This window comes from Perna viridis, chromosome 1, assembly GCF_037379345.1.
Source record: "Perna viridis isolate PV_CMFRI_1.1 ecotype Kerala chromosome 1, ASM3737934v1, whole genome shotgun sequence".
Lineage (NCBI taxonomy): Eukaryota > Metazoa > Mollusca > Bivalvia > Mytilida > Mytilidae > Perna > Perna viridis.
Genome location: NC_142445.1, coordinates 50,096,256 through 50,110,273, shown reverse-complemented (window position 1 = coordinate 50,110,273; position 14,018 = coordinate 50,096,256). Strand labels below are relative to the sequence as shown.

The 14,018-nt window shown below is 33.1% G+C and overlaps 1 protein-coding gene across 1 annotated transcript in view; it reads right to left on the bottom strand.

Annotated features, from left to right (window-relative positions):
- Positions 1–332: 332 nt before the first annotated feature.
- Positions 333–14,018, bottom strand: part of LOC148629191 (GRIP1-associated protein 1-like) — a 55,894-nt gene continuing 42,208 nt past the window's right edge. Inside the window, exons 27-28 of the mRNA XM_088545799.1 lie at positions 13,852–14,006; positions 333–771 (exon numbers count right to left, since the gene is read on the bottom strand). Of these exons, the coding sequence (XP_088401925.1) occupies positions 538–771; positions 13,852–14,006 (389 nt within the window). The 3' untranslated portion in view covers positions 333–537. The remainder of the gene's footprint in view (positions 772–13,851; positions 14,007–14,018) is intronic.

Genomic DNA, 14,018 nt, shown 5'->3' with positions numbered 1-14,018 from the left:
CTGTTTGACCCCTATATTCTATTTTTAGTAACGACGGCCATGTTTTTCGACGGATCAAAAATCCCCACATCAGTTCTATGCAGGATACTCCAAGGAACATTCATACCAAGTTTAGTTCCAATTGGTCAAGTAGTTTCCGAGAAGAAGAGTTTAGACAAATTGTTAACGACGACAACGACAAGGGACGCCAAGTGATTGCAATAGCTCACATGGCCTTCGGCCAGGTGAGCTAAAAATCGAAATCGCTGCTTTCAATAACCACTGATGCCCAAGTTCCCTCTCTGATCATCTATGTCTGACAAGTGCTTGTGATAATAATATAGTCAACTGAAGAATTTTATGGAATGTTTATCACATTTAAGTGAAATACAGCCAACTTTAAACAGAACATACTGTACTACATCACCTATTATAACACACTTTTTCATTCTGAGTATGATTTCTACGGGGACTTAAACCCTTTTTTTACAAATCACTATGGCAATTTCATTACGGAAGCCAGGGATGTTGTAAAAAAAACATTTTATATGGTATTTATCATGACTCCACACCTTCAGCACCTTGTGTACATAATGAACTAGAAAGGTCACTTTCCTTCCCAATGAGAGTTGACGTTGAGTCATCTAGCACTTGACTATTGATGGAACCTTTTCTTGTATTGTCAACAGAATGACGACTGTGTGTACTCTCCTGATTTACATTGTCATTTGCACCACCAACTGTGTGGAGTTTGCTAAGTCGTACAACCTCTATTGACATTGCTTCTAAATTCTGAAAAGGAGAGAAAGTATAGGGTAATATGATAAATGAAAATTGCTGCAAATCAAGACTTCCAACAAGTAATTGTTTATTTCTATAAGCTAGATTAAATAAAATTCAAACAAAATCATCTAAGTTCAACTTTGAAACGAAGTTTTACTAATTATTATGTAACTTAAATCTATTTCGTACATTACCCATCATTTATAGCATTCCTCTCTGCATAGCTAACAAAGACATATTAACAAAAAGAAGAATAAAAAACTACAGACAAACAAAATATAAAAGTTTGATGTCTGTTTTCGTTAACCCTGCATTACAAAATGAAAAAAAAATCACTTCCCTAAATAGATCATACAACATTAACATTTTAAGAAAATGGCTTTTCTTTAGGAGTCCAAAGCATTGTGTTAAAGTTCGAAAAAAAATAATTGTAAAATGATTTTCAATCACCATTTAGAAGCCAATAGTGTGACAGACAAAGGGATATGACGGTCATCTGACTTGTTAACAAGAGGTATGAAATCGACCTGGACTGTATAATTCACGCATAAAACAAGACCTTTTGGAAATACAAACATGCATTCGTTTACTAGTTTGTTTTAAGCAATACATTTTTTTTTGTCTTTTTATGCAAATATCAAAATAAATACCTGAATTGAGGTTTTCTTCACCTACCAATGCCCTACTACATGAAATAATCTTATGCACATATGTCCTTTCACATTTCTGAACTTGTAACTTGAATACAAAAAAACACAAAAAAAAACTCCAAGAAGCCAATATCTCAAACATGTAGAGACAATTATTCAAAACAAATTGATATGTAATCCAATATTGTGCAATTTTATTATCAACAAAAACAATAATTCTTTTGAGTCTGACAGCACTACATGACTGCCAGCCACAGAAACAGGTCTTCAAATTCTTTATCTGTTATTTATGGCCAACGATACATTCACACCTCAACAGCCTATAGTTTTTCCCTTACAGTCACATAACTCTCGCATACGTCAATGAACATACTAAAAAAAAACGTTTTTACACTTGTCCTGACGGTTTGTTCGACGTATATAATTGATAAGACTGATCCATGCCTTTTATGTAAAATAGATAAATGGGTCAAATTTCAAAGAATAATATGTGTAAAAAGATGTTTTCAACATCACATATTACCATAGTATTGATCTAATTTTTATACCCCACTATTAATGTCATATATTTATCAGACACCTCTCCCATCTTACACGAATATTAAACACATTCAATGCACCATATATGACTACATATCACATACCTAACCCACGAAATAAAAAATACTGATCACACATTAGTCTAACCATTCATGATTATTGAACACAAATCTTATCCACATCAAAAGAAGGTTAAACACGTACGTCACACTATATTTTAGTACATGGGCTGAGATAACCCCCCTGCACCCCACTACTCATCAATCAAAATATGATTCTCAGCTTTACAATGGTACCAAGAAAGTTCTGGTAACACTTCGGGATAAAATATAAAAAAAAATAACCCCTACCACACTGAAAAATCGTTTAAATTGACATATTTTTCCATATCAAAACCCGTAAAGTATTTTTGCTTCAGTAAAAAGTGGCTTATTTGGCATTTTCTGTTTAGTATTATCACAATTAATACTTCTGGAGTTCTTTTGATGAATTTTTGCGATTTTCGTAGTCAGATTTATCCAAAAACTCGCAAATGGGATTTTCGATTTTCAAGACACAACTTTAAAAAAAAATGTTAAAAATACTATCCCTACCCCTTCATAACTGGTCTCAGTATCAAACAGAATTCTCATTCACAGCACACCGACACCATAAATCTCATATTTTAGGGATTAATAATTAAAATAACGATGTACCCAACATATCTGATCAATTCTTGGGTTTAGATTTTCTTTTTCGGGTTACAATTACTGTAAAATCGTAAAAAGGAGAATTTTCAGAATTTCAGAATTTCTTCTATATAACCCGTTATTTCCATTTTTTTTTTAGAATATCGTAGATTAAACAAGCTATTGTGTGGTACAGTACATTAATATAGTCTTAGTTTCCAAATGAGCGCAAGTAATAAATATTTGAACTTTTCCGAGTCAAGTGAAAAATTGCGACCCCAGCCCATGCAAAAAAATACCTCAACGTTATGCCAGAGCTTGCCGAAACTACGCAGACTTTCTGTATCGCGCTAGAACTCTAACAAATAGGCTTCTGGAACAGGGTTATGTTGCTACAAGATACAAGTCATCACTACAGAAGTTTTATGGTCGTCATCGTGACCTCGTGGATCATTATGGTGTATCCATCTGCACCATGAAAACTGATTTATTCAACGGGTCATAGTTTTCCTTTCCTCGTTTGTCTACCCCAGACTTGACTTTTTATGAGCAACTAGGCGAGTGTTTCTAGAAAAAAACAGAGGATGCTTACCCTACCGGTGCATCTGGTCCATGCTCACAGTTTTCCCGGTTTTTAGTGGAGTCTGAATTGCTCCTTTGCTTTTGTTACTTTGTATGTATGATTTTAGTTACTTTACGTTCTTTGTTGTGTATGTCTGTTTTCCATGTCTGGTCTTTGTCCCTGGATTACATTCTTTTGATTACCGCTATAACCTTGGTTCCCTTGATTACTCTTCCTCAACATGAAATAAAATGTTAATTTTTGGCATATAAACGGCATACAATAGACATGCTGGGTACTTTTGTTTTGATTATCGATGTATCCAATATGTTTTCTTATTTCAGTTTCAATGTGACAGTTATGAGGTTTTTTTTGCATAAATACTTGAAGGGAAATTTTCAGAATTTCACACTTTTTTTTTCAAATACCGTACTTTAAACAAGCGTTTGTACATTCAAATAAAAATCGCCACCAGCCCTTGAAAAACAAACCTCAACATGAGCAAAAATGTTAATTTTTAGCATATAATCTATGTAAAAAAGACATGTTTTGTATTTGTTTTTATATATCACTGTTCATTTCAGGCGCGTACTTCTCAGTTTCCAGGTGACAATAATGAGTTTTTCATAAAATGGAAAATTTTCGGAATTTTATATTTTCTTCAATTTCACCTGTAATGGGCATTTTTTCCCTCAAGTACCCTACTTCAAACAAGCTTTTGTATATTCAAACACATTAATGTAGCATCTTAACTTTCCAAAGAGCCAAGACAATGCACAATTAAACGTATATATTCAATGACATTTGAGCGAAAGAATGGTACCCCCTAACCACTAAAATCTGCCACAATGGGAAAGAATATGACCGTTCAAAGCATACATGAACTGTACACAATGTATATTTGGTATTTATAAAGGAGATCTTGTATCGATTATATTGTCAAGCAAATATGCTTTAATTTGTCCCGAAGACAACAAAATTAAATAAAAAAGGAAATTTAAGAACACAGATTATCACCGTTTTAACATGATTAGATTTTGTTTGCTATCACTATTTTTATTCATACAAGGTTTCAAAGAAGTAGCTACGATGAATAATTGGCATACATGTATCCAACATCATTTAAAAAATGCTAATCTACCACATACGAATTGTGGGTTTTCACGGAAATTCTTTCGCCTAAATGGCAAGGAATGCGTTGAATTATACATTGCCTTGGCTCATTAGAAAGCTAAGATGATACGATATTGTGTCTAAATGTGCAAAAGCTTGTTTGCAGTAGGGTACTTTTTACCTTAAAAAAAAACAAAACAAAAAACAACCAAAAAAACAACTCATTTTTTGTGATGTTTAAACTGAAAAAATACGCGCCTGGAATGAGAAGGTAGTACCCAACTTGTTTTTTAACATCGATTATATGCTAAAAATTAACATTTAGGTTCATGTTGAGGTACTTTTTTCATGGGTAGAGGTGGCAATTTTTCACCTAATTTGATTTGGAAAAGTTTAAATATCTATTACTCATCTCATTAGAAAGCTGAGACAATATATAACTGTATTTGAATATACAAAAGCTCGTTTGAAGTACAGTATTTGAAAAAAAAATTGCCAATTACAGGTGAAATGGAAGAAAATATGGAATTCCGAAAATTCTCCTTTTTATGAAAAACTCATTTTGTTATATTGAAAGTGAAAAATACACGCCTGATATGAGAAGATATATTGGATACGTCGATAATTAAAACAACAATACCCAACATGTCTATAGTACATCGTTTATGTGCCAAAAAATAACATTTTAGTTCATGTTGAGGTATTTTTTCATGGGTAGGGTTGGCAATTTTCTAATTATTTTGACTTGGAAAAGTTCAAATATTTACAACTTGGGGTCATTTGAAAGCTAAGACACTATATTAATGTACCGTATCACAAAAAAAATTTGTTTAAACTACGTTATTCTAAAAAAAAATGAAAATAATGTGTGATAAAGAAGAAATTCTGAAAATTCGTCTTTTTTTGATTTTATAGTAATTGTCACTCCAAAAAGAAAATCTAAGCGCCTGAATTGATCAGATATGTTGTATACACCATTATCTTAATTATGAATGCCTTAATTGTGAGTTTTACGGTGTCAGTATGCTGTGAATGAGAATTCTATTTGATACCGAGACCAGTTTTCAAGGCATAGGGGTAATATTTTTAACATATTTTAAAAATTCTTTCTTGAAAATCAGTTTTTCGTGGTGTAATTATGTAGAAAATTAAATTATCTAACGAATGAGACCAGATTTACGACGTTTAGGTTGAGAGCAATAACTTGTAGAGTCAAATGTATGTAATTTTTTACAGAAAAATCGCAAATCCCAATTTCGGCGTTTTTGGATAAATTCCGACTACAAAAATCGCCAAAATTCATATAAAGATCCCCAGAAGTATTAATTGTGACAAAACTTTACAGAAAATACCAAGGGATTCATCTTTTTTAAAACCGTATTTTATCCCAAAACCCTAAGTGTTACCAGAGCTTTCTAGGCACTATTGTCAAGCGGAGACCTTGGGCTACATAATGATACCTGAATGTGTTTAGTTTGTTCTTACATGCTGTCCCAGGAAAAGTTAGACACTCAAACGATTGAGTCAAAAAATCTTTGCTTTTTGACCCAGTAGGGTACAAATATAGGCTTATCCGAGAATATTCTTTGGCAACAGTTTCGGTAATGGGAGGTATAAAGGCTACCTAAAATCACCATAAAATTGATGAGTTGGAGTGCATTGTGGACCCTAACAGCCCATGGACTACATGACTATACAGGAAAAATTATTTCACATTTATTTCACCTGAACTGAGCAAATTAACTTCGTGACAGAGTTCACGTGAAATTCGGTTGAATCGAGCCCTCAAGTGAAACTTGCATGAATTGTTCACATGAAATTCGTGTTTAGTGAATTTTATTTGAAAATCACATTTTTTCATGTCAATTTTATGTGAATCACGATTCACATGAATACACGTGAAAAATATTTGCCTGTGGACTGACCACGTATTTTTTCCCACAAAATAAGAGTACTGATCACACATTTGTCAAACCATACAGGACGACATGTACTGATCAAATATATATACCCCACACAGAAAAATAACGGCAAATTCATGACGCTAAACATGATCACACACCTATCCAACAGTACTAGTATACTTATTAAACATTCGTCACAAAACTTCATTTCTTATCATTCATTTTACAATACAACCTTACTGGCCACACATTCTTCACAGAATAAAATATTGCCAATCACAACCCAACATAATACAAGATTTCCATTTATGATATTCACACTTTCGTTACATGACATAAGATTGCCTATCAAACTTTTGTTACATGATATAACATAACCTATCACACTACCGTTACAAGATAAAATACATCAACCTTTGGTAATATTATTCAGTGTAGCTTGGTCACACATTTGTTGCATGTTAAAGAATGCATGCCACTAATGTACATATACGTTCACCACAAACAAGTCATACAAGTTTATCACATGATACATGCGCACAATTAGCAAATAGCTTATGCAACGTAGGTAAATAGAATTAAAATTCTGCAAAAACTGTATACAGCTAGCAAAAGAATATGAAAAAACTCAAAAAAAGGTTTTAATTTCTTCAGTTTAAAAAGACAAGTACATCGTGAAATTAGAAATCATGAAAAACTGACTCAAAATGATACACTCCTCCTGACAGTTAATCTATTACATAAAGAAAGGGCGAACATCTTTCATCATTACTGGATCATGACAATTCATGGAAAAAAATATAACTTAATTAAATTTCTCCTGATCTTGCATAATGGGGTAGACACGGAATTGACATATTCAATAATAGGGGTGACTTGTGAGAAATCCTTTAAATACAGACTTATGTCATTGGTACAAAGACCAGTTAATATGATATATAGGCCTTTCTATATGTCAAATTGAATACTTCTAGATTAAAACTTGGTAACAACCAAAATCAATAGAGGAAGAGATGATACTATATGGTTTATTGGTTTTAGAATTGTTTGCTTCTGCTGTGATTATTCAACTAATTTGATTAGAACGGCACTTCATAAGCTCAGAAAAAGAAAATTTAATATATAATTGTCAGTTTTAATCCAATAAATTCCAGGAAAATACACAACGTTGGGATGGAGAAGTGATAATCATGGCTGTCAGCTTAATATACAGTTTGATTTCACCAGCTCACTTATTTGTTTCAATAAGTTTTATTTCTAAAGACTAAAGTCAGATAAAATTGCAAAATGCAATTTCTCTTTCCTTTCAACAAATCAATTCCAAAACAGAAAATCAGATGTGAGACAGGAATTAATTGTAAATTTCTTTGATTGAACAGACTTACATAAACACCATCATTTATATCAACTCATATTCTTAAAAGGATTATAATAATGACTTATATAAACTGATTGGCAATTTGTTAAAAGTTTCATAAGACATGACTCTAAATCAATTCTATTTTGTTTATGTTTTGTCAGTTTTAACCTTTCTATAGAAATGTATCAACCATTGCCCTTTTAAACTGTTCCCGCCTACGGTGACCTACTTAAGTTTTTTTAAGAGCAGTTGCAGCCATTAACCTCTGTCAATCAACAGAACTGTTTTAGCCGTAAGCATTCTTAAGTGTATAAAACTATTCCAGTCATTAACATTCAGTCTATAGAAGTGTTCCAGCAGTTATAGAACTGTTCCAGTCATTAGCATTCAGTCTATAGAATGTTCCAGCTATTGTCCTTCATCAGTTATAGAACTGTTCCAGTCATTGGCCTGTTTAGTCTTTAGATTGTTTCAGCTTATGACATTCTTCAGTCTATAGAACTGTTCACGCCAATCAACTTTTTCAGTATATACAACCGTTCCAATCATTGGCCTATTTTTAGTACATAGAATGGTTTTATCAATTGGTCTTTTTTCAGTCCATAGAATTGTTCTAGCGCTTGGCCTACTGCAGTCTACAAAACTGTTCCAGTTATTGACCTTCGTTAGTTTATAGAACTATTCAAGCCATTGGCCTTTTTAAATCTATTGAAATGTTTCAACCATAGGTGTCTTTCAGTTTTCAGAACTGAACCAACCATTTACTTTCTTCTGTTTAAGCCACTGCCCTTCCTTTCTGATACTTCTTATATTTTTACAAATTTGCTCTTTTAATTCATTCAAAATTTACACCTTGGTTATTTAGCAATGGATAAAAATAACAGTAGATTTGAATGTTGATATTCTGTCCAATTATAAGTCTGGCCCTTATAAATTAAACAGTGGATACCTGTATTTAACAACTGAAAAAGTAACCAAGAGAACCAATAATCGAGGTTTATCAAAGGAATATATTCTAAGGATAAAGACTAGACAAGGAAAAGACATACATATCAAAGAAAATGGGTTAACCAAAATAACACGTATAAAGAAACAAAAGTAAATGAGCAAACGGGACTTCACTTAAATCCTGGAGCATGGACCAGTTGAATCGGTAGGGTAATTGTCCTGATTTTTTTTTTAAGGAACACCCGCCAAGTTGCTCATAAAATGTCACATGCGGCGTACATGAAAAGGGAAAGAAAACTACGACACGGTGAACAAGTCAGTTCTCATGGTATTGTCGGATGTACAAAAAAATGGTACACAAGTTCATGATGATGACCATTCAACTTCTGCTGCAGTGACTTTAATCATGTAACAACATAACCCTATTCCAGAAGCCTAGTTGTAAGAAGCCTAGCACAGTAAAAAAAACCTGCATAGTTTTGGCAAGCTCTGGAATAGTGAATGAGTTGTGATATGCAAAGTCCATACGTAAGGTGCTGAAGGGATGTTGTGACAATAAGGAATGGGAAGTCATAGTGTTTGTTGTATAGTTTGGTCACGAGTTTTCCTTTTTCAACAATCTCTAAGAGTTTGTCAAGATATGAACTGACGTCATAGAGTCTGAGTGTCCTTTTTCTCAAGCTCTTAGGAGTAGATGCGAAGCATAGAATCCCCGAAACTATTACTGTTTAAAGCTAATATGTCATCTTCATAGCTGAAACTGAGATCAAAGGATCTGGCTAAACAATGTTCCTTCTTTTGGATGAGATCAGCTATGAAGTCAGCCTCATGATTTATGAACCCACTTCTCTTTGCATTGATAGTATATAACAACAGACTAATAATTTATTACATACAACTTTTAAAATATTGATAGCCAAAACAACTCTAGACCTGTCTATTTTAAAATAAATTAGTATTCCCTATTCACCCAGCAGTAAAAGTATACGATAATGGCTAAGGATAAGCTGTAAACACATCTAGAGACAGTTTTAGATTTAGTAAATGATTAGAAATAGATCCAGACATATTCAAAGGTCAAATATGAGATTGCTTGACTGATGCTATTTAGGATTGCATAGTAAGTTATAAATGATTACATCCACATGGACAAAATTCATGAGAAAGTAAAGAGATTAATACATAAATCTTAAAAACGCTTTGCGGTTATGTCTGCAGACAGTTCTCTTTAGGCCTACATTGTTACATTTTTCAACATCAGAATAAAATGAGAATATCCCAAACACCATTTATCAAGACATAAATAATTCAGAAACGATGTACAGCTCCACCGGAATCTCCACAGAACGGATGTAACAACGATCCGATGTATAGATCTGAGTAAACAATGTAACAATATAACGTTCTATCGTGAGAGTAGTCAATATTAATAGAACACAATTGCATTCATCTCATGCAGTCCCTTAAGACTATGGACAGAACTAAAAATGTACATTAGACTCATAGAAAACACAATCAATTGCTGAAACCTCATTCCCTTTACTACATCAATATCAATAATTTCACTAAACATATATAGGTCCCATTTTCATTCGGATTGTGTTAAAGTGGGATGTCCACTGGGATTCAAACCATTACGCTAACTTTATTAATGCCAAAAAGCAACAGAAAATTTGATAGATGTGCTTCCAGAGCATTAAGATCTTGTGTTATATAATTTGCTTGTAATCGATTCTGTTACTCTAAGGACATATAATGGACACACAATTGATTGATAAAAATGAAAAAGATAAGCAGATTTAGCATTTTGAGTATATTCTTGTGTCAGCCATAATGGCTGTCCTCTTACTAAATCAAGAAAAAAATAATTTTATTGTTTGTTTTGTTATCTGAAACTCAGTTAGCGGTCAATTAAACTATATATGATAAATATGCACTATTTCTAACCTATTCAGAATGGCATTATAAATGTAAGGAAAATAGGAGAAATAAGGAAGTGTTAAGTAAATGGCAAAGGACATACAATAGTTTCTAAAAAGGAATCTTCACATTAATCATACAGGCAGTTCCTCCGTAAATACCAAACGGTAGCAAAAACATTATCAATTTAAATTCCCAATTAAGAGCAATAACTGACAGAATTCAAATTCTTCCTTTCTTCAGGAAAACATACTTAATAATGATTCAAACTTCATTTAAATTCACAGCACCATTAATCACGGATCAATATTTGGAAATGCCAAGACTCAAATTTGTCAAAATTTTGTAATCAAGTTTCTGTTTAGTATAAAAGCATCAATATCCGTCAACAAGCTGATGTATTATGTAACAAACTTTCCAATCCATCAGAAGTGTGTAGGATATAGAGCTGAATGTTAAACCAAATCATAAATGTATCTACGCATTGTAATTTACAAAGATAAACATGTCTATAAGTCTCATTCTTATAACAAGGGTAACAAACTGTAGTTAAGTAAAGATAGGGGAAATGAATGGAAAAAATACTCCTACAGTACAGTTTAGCCGTCTGTTTTCCTTGTCAAAAATGAAGTCCTGTATGTAAGATCAAAACTCATTTACTAGTTTATTCAAATTATTTTTTCCACATTTGGATCTTGGTTTTAACCTGATACTGTTTATGGCAGTAAAACATTTCTAATCAGAATGGAAGAATTGCAAAAGGTGAAACAATTTTGTTTAATGTTTGTCTATCTTTTCATAATATTCATGTTCAAGCATAAGTTCCATATAAGTTCTGATAATTACTTCAATATTTCGATTTAAAGGATCTACTAAATAGTAATTAAAGTCATTTTCTTATTTCTGAAATTTCACATAATCACCAAAACAATCTACTACTATGTCTAGCCATTAATAACTTAAGTTCTGTAGTAAATCACTAGTACTATAATTAACCCCAAAGGTATTCATTGTTTAAAGTCTAGCAAACAATGAAAAATGAAGAGAACTTCCGTTACTGAAGACAAACATTGTTATTTATCAAAATACTATTCAAAGCCCTGAAGAATGCTTTGAGCATTGTACAACCTGTAAACAGACAACAGAGATACAGACAGTCATATTCTATATTATGTAGCTCAAATACAGCATGTTTGTTTGTTTCTTTGTTGGGGTTTAACACCCGAGCAGCAATATTTCAGCTATATTCAGGCGATGAACATGAAGAGGATGATAAAATGAACATGAAATGATGATGAAATGAAAAATGGGATGGGACACAAGGACAATGGGGTTGAGAAATTTTGATTGCCAATAGAAAAAGGGAGAGGTGGGTAGGGTCGGGCAATTTAGCCTCCTGTGGCGGAGCCCTATGGTTCTTACTCCGGGAGAATACCACAGTAAGGTTCTTTAACGTGCGAGGAACGTGGCATCTTTTCCAACACAATGCACCACTATGATTTGCGGTCAGGTTTTCCATATTATAGCCTGACAACCCCAGCATGTAACATGCCAAGGGTACCCCATTCCACCACCTGGGGCACACAACCCAGTTGCTCTGTGGGCAGAGCACCCTAGCCCCCAGCTAAGGTTCTGAGCACTATTTAGTCGGCTTTTACGACAAGCTTAGCGCTGCTGCAGTCCTATTCTTTTGACAGCCGGACCTGCATGGGTCCAAATACAGCACATAAAGATTTCTCTTTTTACCTGCTCAACTCAAAAACTTACACATTACTCAATGTGAATATGACCAAATTTTTAGTAAAAGTATTCACAGTCCTGAGATTTACTCAACAGTTTTATCTTTAATGATATACGATTTTAATACTAATTTATTTTGTTGTTACCAAGAATGGAACTAAGCTGACAAGACAAAACAGGCATTCTTCATTAAGAAATATTCATTGTTAACAACTTTCAGCAATTTAATGGATTAATTTTCTTCATTGCTAGAATTTTATATCTCCATGTACATTAGAAATAGGTTGAGTGATTCTATAATTCTCCAGACATCCAATTTCTTACATTCTGCACACACAGAGAAGTTCTTCAGACAACTTCATCAGAAAATATCAAACTCAATTTCCCTTGAAGTGGGGGATAATTAAATGACCATATAACTCTAGTTTCTATGGAACAGACAAATAAAATTAAATTCTGAATTTTTTTTTCTGAATGCAAAAAAAAAAAAGACTTGTCTCAAAACCGATTGCTAAAGAAATTCAATTCGTATACCTAGATTTGTTAAGGTCTAGCTGATAATTTCAAAAACAAGTCACACTGTGCAGAATAAATAAAACACCATGCTTAAAGCCCACACATTGTATAACACAGAAACATCGGGTAAAAACAAATAAATCTAATAGCTTGCATTTGACATGACAAATTTCCCTAATCAAAATGAAATCAGTTTTCTTTAGTTTATAGTGAAACAATGAGACAATGTCTGCTGAATGTACAAACATTTAAATGGGATATGTTTTAAGTTGAAAAATGCCAGATGGCAAAACGCAAACAAACAGACAATAATATGAATTACATGTGTACACAAGGGACTTACAAAGACATATAATCACTTATAAAATTGGTGATGAAAAGAACATTGTTAATTCTAAGATAAATCTTTATAAACAGATTAACATTACTAACTGAAACCAGATTCAATGAGTTAAACAAGTGTATTGTTATGTAGCAGTACATTTCAATTTTTTATCAAGGCAAATAAAGTTACCACTAACTAGGTATTCCATGCTTCAAGAATTAAAGAACCTCAGTGAGTAAGTTCACAAGACCCCATACACCACACTTGCACTCTTTCGAAATGGCCAGTCCCTATACCTAAAACATGATCCTTATGGCAAATTTCTGTGAAAATCAATCCCAACAGAGCTTTTGTCTCTACTAACCATTCACCAAAGTTTGAAAGAAATTGTATTAAAGATGGAAGTGCTGTCCACATTATAAATTTTTAACTACTGTAACAAGAATAGGCATGGTGTATATGTCAAAGAGACAACAACCCCACCAGGATGAAAATGTCAGCCAAAAGTCACCTATGAATGGTGAGGAAAAACTCGTACCACAGGGCAGGAATAATGATGTTTTGAGGCCAGCTGCAGCCTGCCCTGTAGTTCTTGGGGTTTCTTCATCATTCATTGAAGACCAATGGGTTGCCTTGGACTGAAATTTTTATCCTGGTGGGTCTTTCATTAAAATAAGAACAATACTGAAATCTGAAATTCAAAGGGAAAAATAAAGCAAATCATATAAAAAAAACGTCAAGAAAAAAACAAACACACATACTAAATATACCCAGTTAGTTTCATAGAGATCTGACTGACCTGTTCTAAATATACCCAGTTAGTTTCATAGAAATCTGACTGACCTGTTCTAAATGCATGTTCTTTGTAAGCGTTTCCTCTAGCATTCTCTGGAGCTTCTTATTCATTTCCTTTAAATTTTGTTCATCAGACTTGTTAACTAAGTCTAATACTTTCTTGAATGACAACTTATCATCTTGTGGTGAATGGGTTTTAGTATCTAAAAAATAAA